Here is an 18,213-nt window from a genome sequence, read left to right on the forward strand (position 1 = left end):
TAGGAATAAGTGAAGGACCTGAGGGTAATGGAGGAGCATCACGATGAAATCAGTTATGATGTGTCTAGGGAAAGTAGGAAATGAATAGGAAAATGGTAAGAAATTAGGCTTTAATTTCAGTCCTCATTAAGCAGCTTGCTTTTTCATGTTTGTCTAATCTGCATGCTCGCAAGTCCATCATAATTACACCCTTCAGATATTTGTATTAAGGAATTTTTACCTAATTTTTTTCTACTTTAAAAAAGTAATAAAAATATACATAGCATACAAGTATCATACCCACACACATTTTTTTTTTAAAAAAGTGTTTGATGTACAGTGTTAGGCAGTATTTTAATACTCCTATGATGACTGAAATAAAATCCCTTCAGTGATAACTTCTAGATAATTTCTACTCTAATACCTCTCTGTCACTTAAAGAGGAAATCCCATCCATCCTTTCCTGGCTGTATACTCAGTGTTTCACCCTCTCTGGCATTCATCTGATTCCCCAGTGAGCTGATTCACCTCCATAGCCTTTACCAAAAAATGGTCACTTTTTTGCTTGATAAGTTTTCTGCCAATTTAAAGCATAGGATTGGCTCATGGACAGATCGAACTAGAACTAACACAGAGGAGAAATTATCACAGGTTGGATGGGAGCAGGTGAGGAAGTGGAACTGTGCTTTTCCATGTCAGCCAACTGTTGGAACAGCTCAGCTGTCTACTCTAACCACAGCACAAATCTTAAACTTTTTAGCAAATTTCATTTAAAACTCAAGAATATCTAACCTCCATGGAGATTTGTTCTGCTATATCTTATTCAGAAATTTTCCATAAATGTCCTCTAAGCAAGATTACTCAAAGTTCTGAAAGAATTAAAGCCTTCAGGGGATACAGCAAATATGTGGAAGGACTGCATCAAAACTATTCAGGTGTGGAAAATTAGGTCAGTGTTGCTAGATGCTGATATTCAGGTTTCCCATCTTATTCATAAGTACTCCATTTCACTCAATAATTTCAGAGTGTGCAACAGTCTCCAAATATTGCTAATAATACTACAGCTCCTGGACTTAATATTTGGGGGGTGGGGGTGGTGTTAGCAGGCCCAAAGGAATAAAAATCCAAAATTACTGAATAACCTTGTCAACAGCATTCCATTGCTTTAATAACGTATTTAGCATCCTGTGATATATTAGGAACATTTTACTAGTTGTAAATTCTTTGCTCAAGAGGATTTAATCAGGATGTGACTTTAGGGCTTTTTGAGCCCAGAGAGAAATATTCAGGATACACATTTCTCTTCAGAAAAGCATTAGGTGGTGAAAGACTGGTTTTCAAAGCAGACATTTAGGAGCGTATTGAGATTTTGAAATTGATTTGCCCATTCCATAATGGAACCATTTAAGGTAGAACCCTGTTCTTAATTAAGAAAAGTGGTGATTTGTTTCTGCAAAGCAGAGAAAACTAATGTCTTTGCCATAGCAAATTAAAAAAGAGTTATATTTCAGTTACTTTCACTCTAATTTTTTCTAATTCAAAAAGATGAAAAAGGAAACTCCAGAGCATGTGAAAATATTCCAACTAGCCAAAAAAAGCCTATCTATTTAACAGTTGGGAAACTGTTGTTGGGAAAAATAACTATTTATAAAAATGCAAACTAAGAATCAATAGTTTTGTTACAAAACTCATGAGCATGACAAATCTGTCTGTGACATTTATGAGAAAGTGAGTTCTGGAAGCTACAGGTGAAGCTTTAGCTCTTGAAGTTAATATGGATTTTTGTTGCCTTCAGGAAAGCTAGGTTTACATAACAGTACATTCTACCAACAAATATTACAGAAAGAATTCAAATGTCCGACAATAGTAATTAATAATGTGTGATTTTTACCTTTGTTTGCTATAATTCACAGAATTCCTCTTTCTTTTCTTTTTGTCTTACCAGTTCAAAACTAACTATGAAAAGAGAATGTTTAAAGTAGATATTTCATCCAATGACACATCCACAGTGGCTTCCATATTAAGTAATGTGTCAGAAGCAATGGAAACCCTCACTCGAATGAAAGAGGAAATAGTTCCTGTTCCAGGTTCTGTAAATGGAGTGAATGCCCTTGGCTTGGTGGTTTTCTCAATAAGTTTTGGCCTGGTAATTGGAAGCATGAAGGAGCAAGGTCAGGAATTAAAAGACTTCTTTGATAGCCTAAATGAGGCTATCATGAGATTGGTCGCTCTAATAATGTGGTAAGTGCCTCTTTGATAAATTACCATCAATATTTTTTCATCATAGTCACTCACAGGATAGCAAGAGTCTGTTTGGCAGGAAGTCAGACAAGATCTTAACTACCTTGTAGATTTTTTCATAAATGATCCCAAGAACTGCAATTCTGTATATCAATAATTTGCCCAAACATACCTATTCTTTCAGAGTGTTTAGCTTTTGACATGAAAAAATCAGGGTATATGGCAGAATTTGCTGAGCTTATACAGAGCCATTCTATGTCTTCATAAAGACAGAGATCACAATAGTATGCTATCAGAGTTTCCTTATAACCTACTCTGACTTCACTAAAGGAAAATGACAAACCTCTCCCATAATCTTATTTTTACACAGCAAGACCTTGTTATCATTACTTTCCAACACAACTGTTTCCTGCAGTTGTGTAGTGTATATGTATATGTATGTCCTAGCTGCACTGCTTACAGATACACATAATCTCACCAATTCGAACATTAGGTATGAAGTCTTTTCAACAATGAAGATTCATTATTTGTCAGGCAGAAGGTTAATTATGAAATGAAATTATGTATTTTTGACTTCTTTACTACAGAAAACAATCAATCCACTCCAAACATGTAAAAATCTAACCATGAACACACACATGTATGTTTTAGTACTAGATACAAAACTAAAAATAAGTATTTTTTTTCCCAGTAAGTAAAATTCTATTTTGCCAGGAAACATCTATACAAAGCAAAAATCTTTTCTCCTTCTTTATGAGCTCACTTAAGATGATAAATCAGTGGATGAGAATTATTACTTCTGAGAAATTTCTACATGGATTTGATGGATGAAAGTCAAATTGAGATATGCTGGATAAATTTTGTTCTGTGGTAACTTAGTTAGTGGTAACTTAGGAAAAAGCAATATACCACCTTTGTTACTGCCCTGCAATGCAGCTAACCTCTGTCATATAGATGGCTTTGTGCTAAAGTATTTATCCAGTGCCCCACTGAATAAAATGGGGCATGGTCAGAAGCAGCTTGAAATCATCAGAAGTTAGCCTTCTGTGTGGGTTCCTTCCCCAACAATATGAGAAACAACACTGGAGAGATAATAGAACTAGGCAATTGGCATAGTCTCCAACTATGTTGGTTGAGCCTTCATTCATACAGACAGAATTATAACAGAATTGGCTAAACTAGCTTTTATATGACACTTGAATTCCAAAGGGAGCTCATCTCCCTACATGTCTGAAAGGCATGCTATACATCTTCTTGAAATACTTACCAGATCCTGAATCCAATAAAGCATATCAGAAACATTCACTGCTGTAGTTTCATCCAGGTTAAACTGTTAAGATTTAAAGAGTTAAACTCCTGGGCTGCTTCTGAATAATTACAGTCAGCCTACTAGCAAAATCCTACATTCATGCATGCGTATAAACACAAAAGGTATGGATGGGGTAGTGAATTTCTACTTTGTTCAGTGTAATACTAATTTGATTTCTTATTTGCAGGTATGCTCCACTTGGAATCCTCTTCTTGATTGCTGGAAAAATTGTTGAGATGGAAGATATGGGTGTGATCGGTGGTCAGCTTGCCATGTATACTGTAACAGTTATCATTGGTTTGCTAATTCATGCTGTCATTGTCCTACCTCTTCTCTACTTCCTGATCACTCATAAGAACCCTTGGTTATTTATTGGAGGACTAATCCAGGCATTAGTCACAGCTTTGGGAACGTCTTCCAGGTATAATACAATATTTTAAGGCCATATGTTTTTAATAATATTTTTTGTTTGAGAAACAATTTTTCCTAATGTAATTGGTTAGCTCATTATTCAAATATTCACTTGGGCACTTTATTTCAGTTCTGCTGCTCTCCAACAGAAATTATTATTATCATTATATTGACTTTAAGTCTATTTTCTATAAGAACCCTTGAACAGAGGTGAAATAGGTCTGGTGATACAGACTGTATGGCTGGAACCCTTGTGACTTTGATTAGCCTTGGTATTTGAGATTTGTAAGTAGTTTGTAATGGTTTGCTGATAAAGGATGCTGCTGGCATGAGGTTTTACATTTGTGTGTGGCAAAATGGAGTGGTAAACAGGAAGATTCAGAGGGGATTCTGAGAGCACTTGAGAGCCCTTCTTGGCAGGTGACATTCTGTGCTCAAAATCCTGATAGGCAATGATGGATATCAGAAATGGAATAGAAATGCCATTTTTGCTCTTTGTTGCTGAAATCATAGGGACTTCATATGAATAAAAAACCTCTTTGCATCTATGATGAAAAGAAACATTATTGTAATCAAATATATATTTCTACACCATATGACCTTTCATGAAACACTCCATTTTAATAGATTTTAAAAGCAACTCTTAAAGACAGATGTTTTCAGTCAGCCATGCCATATAATTAAATTCAAGACCCTGGTGTTTGGGATTATTCTGAAGATCTGGACGAGACACTATTGGGACTATTAATGTAGAATCTGATTAAGTCTGGTATTACTGAAAAAGCTCTTTAGGACTTAAAAAAATTATGCCAGTATATTAATGGGCAGGGAGGGACAATTTTAATGTCAATCCTTGCACATTTGTGGAATGCCTAAAAGGATATTTGATTAATAATTGTTTTAAAAGGAAGATAATATAACTAATGCCAGTTAACATAGTTAAAGAGAAAATAAACTTGGGTGTGTGTGTGGGAGTGTGGCAGTGGCTGTGTGCTGCTTAGCTGCCTACTTGGGTTGACCCACAAGTAGTAAAATAATGTAATTGTCCATCAGAATGCCCTTTCCAAGGGAGCCAGCAAATAAAGATGATAAAACATGCTGTTTACTGAAGGGTTGAATAGGTTAATTTGTATAAATTCAGGAAAACAATGCTTAGGGGTGGTTCAATCATAACTCAATGACATAAAAAATGGGAAGCGGTAATTTTTAAATAGATTCTTCTACCTAGCATGCTAAAGTATAACAAAATCTGGTGACAAAATACTGAAGTTAGACACATTCAGACTAGAGACTACATAGAGACAGACAGTAATTAACCGTTGGAAAAACTTTCCAAGAGTATCAGGAGAACTACCATCATTAGAAGTGTTTAAATCCAGCCTTGGCATTTTTTTAAAAAATATTCTGGTAGACCACATAAAAATTAAGACAATTAGGACATTCTATCTTCCCATCACAAAGCATGACATTCTTTTCATTCCCTCTTTGTAGAATTTATATCATGTATTACCTTCTTTCTTTTTGTTTCAGTTCTGCAACACTACCTGTTACATTTAAGTGCCTAGAAGAAATAAATGGAGTGGACAAGCGAGTTACAAGATTTGTACTCCCAGTTGGTGCTACAATTAATATGGATGGAACTGCTTTATATGAGGCTTTGGCTGCAATTTTCATTGCACAGGTTAACAACTTTGATCTGAACTTTGGACAAATTATCACAATCAGGTACAGAAGCCATTATTACCTACATCTAATAAAAGCACTTTTACGATGACTCCTTTTTGCCATTATATGTGGAATTAAGAAAAAAAAGCATCTAGAGCTAAAAATGAGAACTGCAACAGTAACTGAATAACTGTAATGTTTTATATCTGCACAGAAGAAGCCCTCCCGCACATATTCTCTATTAGGTAAACCTTTAAAAAACTGTAGCATGACACACCTATCACTGGACTTAGTAGAGTCAACAAGAACAGTTTCTACTGACTTAATTTTTCTTTCTTAAGAACTCATGCAGCTTTCAGGAGCTGTAGACTTGCAATCAGTACCAGATAGTTTCTAATGCATGTACAAAGCAGTAGCACAAGAGCATCACAGTGGCATGCTACAGTGCTAATGTTAGGAGAGGTAGTATTTTCCTAGTCATGATGGTCTCAGGATACAAGTAGTGCAAGCTGTGTAAGGAGCAGCAAATGCCTTTCATTACACCAGCTGATAGAGGTGGAGAAGATAGGTATGTTTTCAAGCACACAAGCCTTCATGTTTGAAATAATAGAACAGCAAGCAACCCACTAAGTACCACTCGATGATAACTGATCTGCATTAATTTATTATGTTACTCAAACAGTTTAAGAGAAAAGTGTGATGGGTACATGTGCAGAAGAAAGAAATGTCAGCAAGGGGAGAGGGGGACACTGTAGGACAAAGACAGGCATTTTATCACTCAGAAACACTGAAAGTTCAGATGTGGTGAACTGGGAATGTACAAGATTTTCAGGCAGAAGTGCTTCTCTCCATAAAATATCCAGCTTAATTCAATTTTCAACAGAAGGCAAAACACTGTCTTCATATTCTGAGGCAATAGTTCCACATTCATTAGTACTAGAGCTGCTCCCTGCCAAATCACCTGATAAAACAAATTCTTCCTAAACTAGGTGTGAACAAGCATATTTCTATCAAGTTACTAGACTGTATGATTCAGAATTTCTGTCAGCTTTCTGTTTTCTGATGGCTGAATGCCAACTGCTGGAGGACAGATACTTCACCTAACATGAAGTTATAGTGAGATGGACAGAATAAAAGTACTTGTGTTAGATCTGCCGGGACAGCTTTTCTTTTAACATGTTTGAGACTGTGGAGTGAGTTTGTTTAATGGGTGGGGGCATGTAGCTATAATGTTTTTGTCTGTCCCTTAGCATCTAGTAAGGGATTTAATATCTAACAAAATCATGTTTCCAGGGTTCTGGATAAAGGTTTAGGGTAAACATTTTGGATTAAGATCCACACTCCCCTGCAGCTGTGTAGCATTCAGATTAGGGACTGAGCTCATCTTTTTCTTTACTACTGAGCAAATGCTTTCTTGCTTCATATCTGTTTTTAATGTTTGCCAGATGATAAGGGCAGTTTATTATGGAAGTCAATTAATTGCTCTTGCCATCTCTTTGCACAGCATCACAGCTACAGCTGCCAGTATTGGAGCTGCAGGGATTCCTCAAGCTGGACTGGTCACCATGGTCATTGTGCTTACATCAGTAGGTTTGCCTACAGATGATATCACTCTTATCATTGCAGTGGACTGGTTCTTGTAAGTATTTTTATGGAGTCACTAAGGGCTTAGACCATATTTAGCAGTGCAATAGTCAAGGACATTTTGGCAATACTGTGATCAGTGGTGTACTTCTTTTGCTGTGGAAGGCAGTTGGAAAGAAGTGTTAAAAAGAATCACAATTTCTTGCAATTGATGCATTTTCTTAGAGCAGTTGGTGAGGGGTGTTACTTGATGATGGTTCCTCTTGCATGCAAAACGGTTACTTAGAATCCTGGGTCCTTGGGATACTAAGAAAACTTTCAGACACACTGTAATTCAATCAGCAAAGAATTTCTTTAGTCTTCTATTTTTCATAGACTGTCAATGAAAACCTTTCCATCAATCAGGATCAGAGTTGGTTCAGTCCCAACCCAGTTCATTGCAGCCCTGCTGACTATCTAATCCAGGAAAAGTTCATATGTCTACCCCATGGACACAGAATTGAAAAACAGTTGTGTAACTCTTATACAGCCACCACAATGTATTGTCCTTCAGTTTTTCCATTCCTCTGTCTGTAAAAGATTAACTGACACCTGCTGATATATGGGGAAATCCCTTAGGTCCAGGAACTAAATCAAAGGCAGAAAGTTTTCTCCAACTTCTATTTCAACTAACTCCTATTAGTTATAGTTTCCAGAGGCTTTTACCCTTCAGTCTTGTCAAGTGATCCCTGTAAGAAGTTACCCATGTCATTATCAGAATGTAATGTCTTCAAATGATTATTGGAACAAGTTGCCCAGAGAGGTTGTAGATGCCCCATCTCTGGAAACATTCAAGGTCAGGTTGGTCAGGGCTCTGAGAAACCTGATCTAGTTGAAGATTTCCCTGCTCGTTGCAGGGGGGTTAGACTAGATGACCTTTAAAGGTCCCTTCCAACCCAAACCATTGTATGATTCTATGATTCTATGATTCTATGATTTTCTAACCACATGCCCACAACCTCATGTAGGTAGACGCTTATTGATTAACAGTGCCAGTCATTCCTGGTGAAGATGTCTCCTACATCTTCTGGGCAGAGCCCTCTAAGACAGATGAATTGTTGTAGTTTACTTTTAATAATTTTAGCAGAATTCCACCTAAATTATTGACTGTAGTTTAGGATCAGGAGGGAAATGACCCTAAGAAGGAAGATTCTCATTGGCTTACATGTTCAGAGGATATAAACCCAAACCACCAGAGTATAGAAATGCCTCCAAGAAGCATCTGCCATATGCTTCATTTGTCATCCTCATCACACAGCTGTTTCTTGCTGTGAAGCTGCCAAGAGTATTAACACATTTTGTGACTCCAAATCCTAGTATATTTGTTAATTTCTGTAGAAGGAATCATGGCATTAACAGTTAATGAATATTAATTAACAGATAAATTAATATACATAAAATCGCTGAATCATCTAGTAGCTATTTAAAGGCCATTTTAACAGCTAGTCTGCATGCTTCCCTGAACAAGTGATCAAGTCAAGGCTAACTTACTATTTCTACTTAGGGATCGTCTCCGTACCACTACCAATGTCTTGGGAGACTCCATTGGAGCAGGAATTGTTGAACATTTATCACGGCATGAGCTGAAAAAAAGGGATGCTGAGATGGGTAATTCTGTGATAGAGGAGAATGAAATGAAGAAACCATACCAACTGATCTCACAAGAAAATGAGAGTGAGAAACCATTAGATAGTGAAACCAAGATGTAGGGTAAATAAAGCATGAGTCCAACACTATAAGTGTGGAAAACACATACTTTTTCCAGCCATTTATATCTTGAATTCACCAAGTTCACTTATTCCTTGTTTTCTCCCTTTATGCTAGTACTGGAAAGATTTAATGAAAATATATTCCAAATTAGCAGTGATTGTTAGATATGTTGGCTTCCCACTTAAAAAAAAATAAATTAACAGGCAACAACACTGGTCCTGCTAGACATGTGCTAACTGAGGATAAATAAATAGAGATTGTCAATTAAACAAAAAAAAAAATAATCACTGTATATCCTACTCAGTCCTGTAAATGTGATCTTATTCTTTTTTAAAAAAAAAACAAACTATAAAGTAAAAACAGATAAAAGAGCCTGAAAATGATTTTATTTTTTTAAATCCCTGTTGCAAAATTCCTAACATCTATAAACACACAATCAATACTTCTAACTTGATAACTGCAACCAGCTAAGTAAATTAACTGGGTTTTTGCTTTTTATGTGGTATTTTTTTCTCTAGTGTTATATCCTTGTTCAAATACTAGCAGGACAATAAAAAGGACATTCATTGAAAGGATAAAAGAGAAGAAGGTGTATAAAAGAAAAAAATACCCCTAATGAGCATTTTTATTAGCTGAGTTGAAATATTTCTGAGAAAGCAATTTTATCTGGACAATTTTTTCATTAGCCTCAGCTGATCTTGACAAAAACTTAGCCTAGTCAGCTCCCACTGACTTGCAAACATTTATGTATGTATTGTACTTACACTCTGTATTTGCCCCCTTAATTTCAACATCACAACCTAGTTGAACAATCTTTGTGTGTTTTTGTAGGTGCAAGGCCCTAGGCTGTATTGACTCTGGAACAGAAAATATGTCTTCATGTCTCTTTGAAAAAAAAAAAAAGATAGCATGCTCTGGGTATGCTTATTATCTACTTAATAAGCAATAACAAATAAAAAGGCAGTACCAACCCTCTGCAGAAGATGCAGAAGGGTGAGATGCTCAGATCCTAAAGGGACTGGATTCTAAATCTGAATCTCTGAGACCAACAGGAAGTTTTCTGATTGGAAACTTCCCAAATGCTTGGTCATTCTACTGATAAATTATAAAGCTATTAGCTGAATTTACATTTTTCCATCTGGAGAAGATGGTTCCCTATGTCAATGCGAAATTTTGAAATCCTTGTGTGTTTATCAGCAGTATCTCGAAAAGAAAACTCTTTAGAAAGTAAAAGCAATGGGTGCTTTTTTACTTTTTACTAGGAAAAATATATAAATTTCAAAATAGTAAATAGTATTAAAAAAGTTGAATTTTTAATTAGAAAGGATTTTAAAGCGCAATATTGTGGGTTTCTTTCAGGGAATAGATAAGTAAAGAATGAAAAAAGGGAGATAACGCACTTGCAATCCTGTGGCTTTTTTTGTTCATTTCAATGTTATTTCCTGATGAAGCCCTTTTTTAGAAATACACATTATGTATTCTTTCCTTTTTGCCTTGTGTTATTATACAGGTTAAACTGGAAGGATTTATAATGCAGTTACAGTTGGGGGAATGAAGAAATATTAATCAAAAGGCACAATAGGTTGAGTGATCTTTTTTATTTAAATATTTAATTCTCTTCTTTCTCCCTCCCATCACCAAACAATTCTGATAGAAATGAAGGATGCCCTTGCAATGTCCTAGCTGCCACACAAAAAATATTCAGTATGTTGTACTTGTCATTAAAAGAACATAAATATGATGCATAAGTAACTGTAGTGAAAAAAGTCAGCATGCTGGTTGAAGACAAACCTTTTCCCATGTTTAGAGCAATGAGGCAAGGCTTTTATTTAGGGCTGAAAACTCCTGCCTGTCTTTTCCAGTTGAGTAATCCAGACAATATTAGCAGGAACTTTCCAGTAAATTAAGTGAGCAAGATTTAATACAGAGTATTGAGCAGTCAAACCTATAAAGCTCTAAATGAATCTCTGACTGAAAGAAAATAAGTATGGGGTGGGGTTTTATTGCTAACAGAATGCAAATGTAGGATAGAGACAGATATTTTCTGATATGTAATTAGAGATATTTTTATATAGATATTGTTTTCAGAATGTGTACACAAATGTTAACTGTAGAATTCATGGCATAGCAATTTAATTTTTGTTTGGAAATACATTGCAAAGACAATGTAAATGACTGTCTTTCTATGACATCAACTGAAAAAAATGAATTGTGTCACAAATAATGTGATCTTTGCTTATACTAACTTTGTTTCTTACAGAAATCAGATATTATAGAATTCCCTTCCCCATCTCTCATTGGTTTTGCATTGGTATGCACCCAGAATGGACTGAGAAACATTACTTTGTAGATGTATTTTCAATAAAAATAGTTTTACATTACTGTTTTTCTGTCATTTAGGATTTCTTTCAAAGGCTCTGTAACAGAAGCTTCACACAAACTGAGAGCAAACAAACTCATAATATGGGATTTCAGGCATTCCAGGCCATTTTATACAGCAGGGCTTTGATATAACAGGGCTTCCTCACTTCAAATACCTGCTTACGGTTTCATGATCAAAAATAAATGAAACTGCACAGACAAAAGGAAGCAAGGAAGGGTAGAGGGAGGACCATTAAAAATTAAAAGAACCAATGTTATTTCAACTTAAGCTCATTCAAATTCAAGTATATAAATTCATATTGATATCAGCAAAATATTAAAAAATAAGCATTTATATTTTCATTGAGTCAGCTACTGTAAAACTGCCAGTTCATTATAGATGTGTAATTAGATGGTCCAAAACTCAGAAAGGTCATTGAGCCATGGGAAGCAAAATATATCCATTGACTGGGGTATTACAATGTTGCAACATTACAATCATCCTAGACAATCTACAGTTTTTCTCACAGAAGTGGTTTGTGATGGTGTCGGGGTTCATTCAGCAACAACTTCAGCTAGGAGAGTTATCATCTAGTGAAAGTGAATGTCTTGTCAGAAGGACCAGGAAGATATAAAAGAAAGGCACAAGCTGAATCACTTGCATCTGGAAAGCTATGTTGGTTGTATCAGATGAAGGCGGCAGGAAGAAGTCCTGCCTTCCTGAACATACACCAACAAACCACTGGACAATGTCCTTTATAAATTTGTCTGCGGTACTTGGGTGAAAACAATATATGAGTTCAACCATTTTTGTAAAAAAAAGATTCAGAGAAGACATGGTGTTATAAAGCGCATGAGCATAATTTTTCCTAATTTTTTTCTACTTATCTACTGATTAATTCATTCAGTCTTTGTGTTTCTAAAATTTCTATCATGATGGGAAGAGCTAATGAAAGAGAGTTAGTGTATTACTTGGAGGTATTACTGGCACAGTGGCCTCACTCACTCTTCTATGCCCCCATGCAGAATAAAGATCTCTGTTATTCCATAATTTTTCAGCAGTGTTTTCATTTGGAAGTTGGGGTACAAAACAGCCACACCATTCTTAGGCAAGAATTTATGACTCTGTAACAGTGTGTGGCCAGTATAAAGCAAAGTGATCATGCATGTGGAAAATCAACAACTGGAACAGGAAAGTGCTCCTGTCTTCCTTTCTGAAGGACTGGATTTGCACAAGTGATATTTGCGTTCCGTTGCAGGCACAATTGATGCTTAGGGCATTTTTTTTTTCAACTGACACTGTAACATGCTTGGTTTAATAAAGTTTCAGTGGAAATGGTACAGAAAATTATATCTTGCTTCTAGTGTGATCGACTGTGCTAGGTGTGTTCAACTTGCTTATAGTGTGATCAACTATTTCCCAGAACAAGATAAAAAATCTGAGATGAACTGATGTCCAGGTTTCTGTGTCATCTTTTTAAGAGATGGTCTTACACTGGAAGTATGGCATAATAAAGAGGGAGATGGAGAAAGACTTCTACAGCTCCATGTCAAACTGAAAACTCAGACTTGCAACATCAGTGAGGCAGCAAGATTCCTTCTGATAACAGAGAGAACTGTAATCAGATGATATAACCCTGCACAGTGAGCCCTTTCCTTCCCCTCTTCCCCTACCTGGCACCTTAGATGTCTCTAAGATACCCAGAAGTATCTAAAATTCCAAAATTTTAGTACAGGAGCACTTGCATCTCTAATCAAAGTTTTTCTTCAGCATGCCTCATTACACAACTAGGGCTGCATAATTCATTGATTTTTCACTTCAGTGAGAGAACTGAAAAACTGGGGAGAATAATTCTTCCAGGGCATCATGAAACATTTTTTTTTTTTTATTGCTTAAAAAAAAGAACAGTCTCTTTCTTTCAGGTATAATGAAGTATTTTGTTCCCACTTCTTGAAACATCCTCTCATTTCTGGATCACTTTTATTCTATTTTAAATTAAAAACCCCTCAGCTATAAAATGAACTGAAATTCTGAAATAACAGATTAAACCATTTTGCTAGGAAAATGTCAAAATGAAATATTTCAACTTTTCTATATCATCTCCTCTCTTTAAAGCCATTTGTATTTACAGAGGTTGGCACAGCTTCACAAGTACTTGCTTCAAAACTGCATTTTTCAGCAATATATTTTTATATGAACACTTTTTCTTTGCTCTTTACAACTTCCTTTCTCTAGACATTGCACATTTTTCTGCTTTTCCTGATTGCTCATATTTTTTCTTCATTGTACCATTGGTTTTTCAATAGTTTTTTAAAACTCCTTAAAATTATAAAGAAAACTCTGTCTTGATATTTTTCCAATATTATTATTATTACTCTTGCTCTAAACTTGTGTTCATTTCCTGCATAATTTTTTTTCAGTGCCTCAACCAGTTTCCCATTTTCTGCAGTACCATATTCCTCTCTCCATCTATCCCACTTTCTCTCTTAGCTCTAACCTCCATTTTTACAGTTTCTTCTCCAAGAACTCCACTGCAGCAGGTCTTCATAAACCCAGATTCAGATCTCAATAGTACCCTTGGTCTCCTTCATAACCCTAGACAAGACTCAGCCTTTCTGTGTTTTGGTTCCCCATCAGTAAAAAGGGGACAATAGCATTGCCCTAGTATCAGGATTGTTTCCAAAGAAATCAAGATTGTGGAGAGTCTGTACAATGGGGATACAAATACCTGGCTCATGTCTTGTGCACCATACAAACCCTGAGGATTTTCCCCTAGTGCATAGAATCTTTGTACTATTATTTCCTGTGCTCTAGATACTTGAGATGTATTTGAGAATTTAAACTACCTTTCCCTCAAAATGAAACTTAAATTAATTTGTTCTTCATAATTGTACATAAAAACAGGCCAAATCCTGTGGTGCTTGCTGGCTTCTTTCACTGGCAAAACTCCTATTCTTGGATTTCATGCACAGGGAATAAATTACAGTGCAAATATAGTCAGAATAAAATTAGTACTGATGACAGAGTGACTGTTATTTGGTCTGAGCAGGTGTTACACAAACCTGCACAGATATGCTGGTTCACCTTGTTCATGACCTGCAGTTCCCCTCCTATTCGAATCCTGCTCCTCTCCCAGGCAGCAACTCCTGGCTATGCCAAATTGCCTGGTGGTTTTGTGATATGCACAAATAGGGACTGGGATGAGACCACCCAACATGCTTTCATTTACAGGCTAAGCCAGGATGTAAGGCTGAGTCTCCAGAAGAAAAAGACTACGGTACTAACCCACTGTGCCACTTAACCTCCACAGTGCAAAAGAGTTATTCAGATGCTGCCAACACTTAATTTTTAGATGTACTGTGGCTCTGTAACAGTCTTCTAAAAACTGCAAAATGTTTCCCAGCAATGACAGCCAAAATTTTTGTCTCGTTGGATTATGCTGCCATCGTGTGGCAAATGTTTTTTGCAAGTAACATTTTCCCTCCAATTAAAAATTTTAAGTTAAATCCTCTGATGAACAGTTTAGCACAACACTTAACGTTTGCTTCAGCTGCAGAATGTTATTGTTATTACAATCCAGTTTATTCACATAAAGAACATATTCATCTTGTCCTTTGTTCAGTGCAGCCTTAAAGAGGTTCAGCTATGAACACCTTCATTCTTCTTATATTGATTCTTTTGTGTGTGTGTGTGTGTTCATTTGCTTGTGCTTTATCCAAGCATCTCTCAGCCAAGATGAAGCTGTCTTCGGGAAAATGTGTGAGACAGTTCCTGAAACACTTTTTCAGATATTGGGGGAACGGTGGTGTATGGGCTAATTTGCTAATACTAATTGCTAACAGTGGAGTTTCACGCAATTATTAGTCTCTTCCATTCTCATTGTTTTGATTTGAAAGGGCTTTTTCTGGTAATCTGATGTCCCCCAAGGTGCTATGAAAATGCTGGATTTTCACACTTGAAATCTATACCTGCTGAACTTTGTCCCTATTGATGCATATAGACAGTACATAAACATAATGCATTTTGAAGGGACTTGAGAGTCAGGCCAAACGTTAGCCTTTCTACAGGAACCCTTGATTAACACCTAACTGAAAAGTATCATGCAGGGTGTCAGCTGTGGCCAAAGAGCAAGCATCTGATGAAGAACATACAAAACTTTTAAGTTTCCTTGCTCCTAAGACAGTCTGGCCCAGGGTAGTTCCTGGACTCAACTGCTCTAACCTGCCAACAAGTTACAGAGCCCCTCAGAGTACAAAGGACAAGTACTGCACCTTTCTTATATGTGTTCTCTCCTGATGGGCTGATGATCTGCCTCAAAAATCTCTAAATTACGTCAGAATTCAGATGAATCAAATGAGATGCAGCTGTTCTCTGCTGGCATGAAACAAATACTATGTGTCATCTGGCCAGGGCCTAAGCTTTTCCTTTGCAAACCAGCAATGCTGCCAACTGTCATAGTACTAAATATTGTATTGCAAACTCCTAGAGTAAGAATCAGAAGAATTTTGGTTACACTGTCTTAAAATACATTTCCAGCCCTCATAGCTCTCTAAATCCTGATGTGACATAAAGGGCCAGAAAGCAAAGAAAAAGAGCTCCAAATTAAGTCAGTCTTAAAAGAGCCCAACTCATGAATTTGAACAGTTGTGATCTGTAAAACTGGGTTCTACTAAAATAACGCTCCTCAAAAGCTACTCTGGCAAATATCGACCTTTCTGTCAATGAATGTCTTTATCAAACTGCACTAGGTTTTTCACAGTTTAGCAACAACTGAACCACCATAAAACACCACTATCAAAAAGCGCATAATCCGCCAAAAATATAGAGAAGAGTTATAAAATTGTGAAAATAATTCCAGGAGCATGAGTAGGACTTTGTTTACTGCCAACCCAAAGCAACTCTTCTATTTCAGAACCCTAATCAATAAACTGCAGAGTCAAGCTTTGCTTGTTCTTTCTTTCCTTTTGATTCATGCTTTTTCAGAGTATATTTTAGTCTAGTGGGTAAAGCACACTGCAGAAATTGCTCAGCTTTGGACACAAGAAAGACAGTATTGGAAGAGTAAAAGGATGCTAGGGGTGATACTGAAAAATACAGAGCAGCAATTTTGACTTCCTGCCATTGTAAGATAATAGCATAAACCCACTCGGTGCATGGATAAACACAGTGTGTTGCAAAGGAGCTGACATGGTTTCTGCAAAGGGAAATCCTGCCTCATGGACCTGCTGGACTTCTATAAGTTCACTAGTAGGGAAACCAGTGGATAAAATGTATTTGGATTTTCAAAAAGCCATTAACAATGTCCTACACCAAAGGTTAATACAGAAAATAACCATGGGCTGGAGGATAAGTCCTTTAGGCTTGTTAAAAGATAAGAAACAAATGGTAGGGCTTAACTGACATTTTTCAGGATGAAGAAGCATCTGCAGTGAGTCCCCCTAGGAACTGGTGCTGGGACCATTTTTATTCAACATCTTTATGAATCACCTAGAGAAGGGAATTTGCAGTGAAATCTCTTAAGCATGCAGATGACATCATGTTCTTTCAAGTAGTTAAATTCCTTGCCAATGGCACCAAATTCCAGAAGGAGCTCACAAAACGGAATGGGCAAGAGGCTGCCAGGTAAGCTTCCCTTTAGACAAATATAATGTAGCGCACCTATAGGAAAATAATTTAAACCATGTCTACGTGGCACTGAACTAAAAACTGGCAGTTATGAGCCAAGAAAAGAATTGTCAGTTGTCTCTGACAGTTTTCTGAAATCATTGGCTCAATGCACAGGCCAAAAAAGTCAGCAAGATGCTGGGTGTAATCAGCAAAGATACTCAGAACAAGAACAGAAGACATCATTTTGCTGCTGTTAAGATCTTGGTGCAGTCACACCTCAAATCCTGTAGGAGGTTTTACAGGAATTAGAGAGGTACAGAGAAATGAGCAAGGAAATAAAACAATTACCTTATGAGGAGATACAAAAAGGCTGGGATTCCTTACTTGGAGATGTTGTATGATGAAGAATTACAAAATAAAGAAGGCTGTGGATAAGGTAAATGTAGAACTGCTATTCACTATATCCAACACCCTTAGACACAGGGGGAACTTAATGACACTACTGAGAGAGTAGTTTAAAATGCAGAGATTAAACTAGTTAAAAGACAGTACAGCTTTACAAAGTGGATAGTGAACTTTGGAACTTTGCTGTCACAGGACATGTAAGCAGACAGTATCACAGTGGAGACAACAGTATCAATGGGTTCATATACAGGATTATATACATTAATGAACAGGCTTAAAAGCAGATAGCAAAAGGAACAAAGAAGGACAAATCCTCCAGCATCCTTACTGCAACATTTTTGGAAGTTAAAGAAGTCACCCACAGAAGTGGCCAGTTCACATGCTTTCACTAAATAGCATCTCCACTGCAGGCTTAACAGAAAATTGGTCTGACCTAGTAGGACATTTCTAAAGTGTTTACTCTTTTCCACCTGTCTCACAACAGCAGGCACTTGGGCAACACAACACGACTCATTCTGTTATCTGTTGATGAGCATCCTATGGCACCAGTAATTACTTCTGTGGCTTTCCACTTCACTGACTCATGCCTTGAAGTCCTGCATCTTGCTTAAAGTAGTCGCTGTGGAGCTGAAAATTGATGGTTAACATCTTTCAGGAAGAGCTATTTTTGTACTTTCACACCTGTAATGCTGTGCATGCTCAAGTGTATGATATGTTATCTGTCTTCCTCTGCATCATGTTACAAAGTTCCCTTGTTAAACCTTTTACAAAACTGATATGGCTTCCCTAGGCATAGACCTCTATTCTAGACCTGGAGCAGCAAGACCTGCTTCTTAGATGTCCCAGTAAGTACCATTTTGCAGTTTGGGCAATGCAGGAAAGGCCAGGTGAAATAGTGAAC

At 36.7% G+C, this 18,213-nt stretch overlaps 1 protein-coding gene across 1 annotated transcript in view; it reads left to right on the forward strand.

Annotated features, from left to right (window-relative positions):
* Positions 1-12,606, forward strand: part of LOC129734917 (excitatory amino acid transporter 1-like) — an 84,563-nt gene extending 71,957 nt beyond the window's left edge. Inside the window, exons 6-10 of the mRNA XM_055700330.1 lie at positions 1,925-2,220; positions 3,717-3,950; positions 5,471-5,665; positions 7,110-7,244; positions 8,733-12,606. Of these exons, the coding sequence (XP_055556305.1) occupies positions 1,925-2,220; positions 3,717-3,950; positions 5,471-5,665; positions 7,110-7,244; positions 8,733-8,937 (1,065 nt within the window). The 3' untranslated portion in view covers positions 8,938-12,606. The remainder of the gene's footprint in view (positions 1-1,924; positions 2,221-3,716; positions 3,951-5,470; positions 5,666-7,109; positions 7,245-8,732) is intronic.
* The last annotated feature ends 5,607 nt before the right edge of the window (positions 12,607-18,213 follow it).

Source organism: Falco cherrug (assembly GCF_023634085.1).
Source record: "Falco cherrug isolate bFalChe1 chromosome W unlocalized genomic scaffold, bFalChe1.pri SUPER_W_unloc_1, whole genome shotgun sequence".
NCBI lineage: Eukaryota > Metazoa > Chordata > Aves > Falconiformes > Falconidae > Falco > Falco cherrug.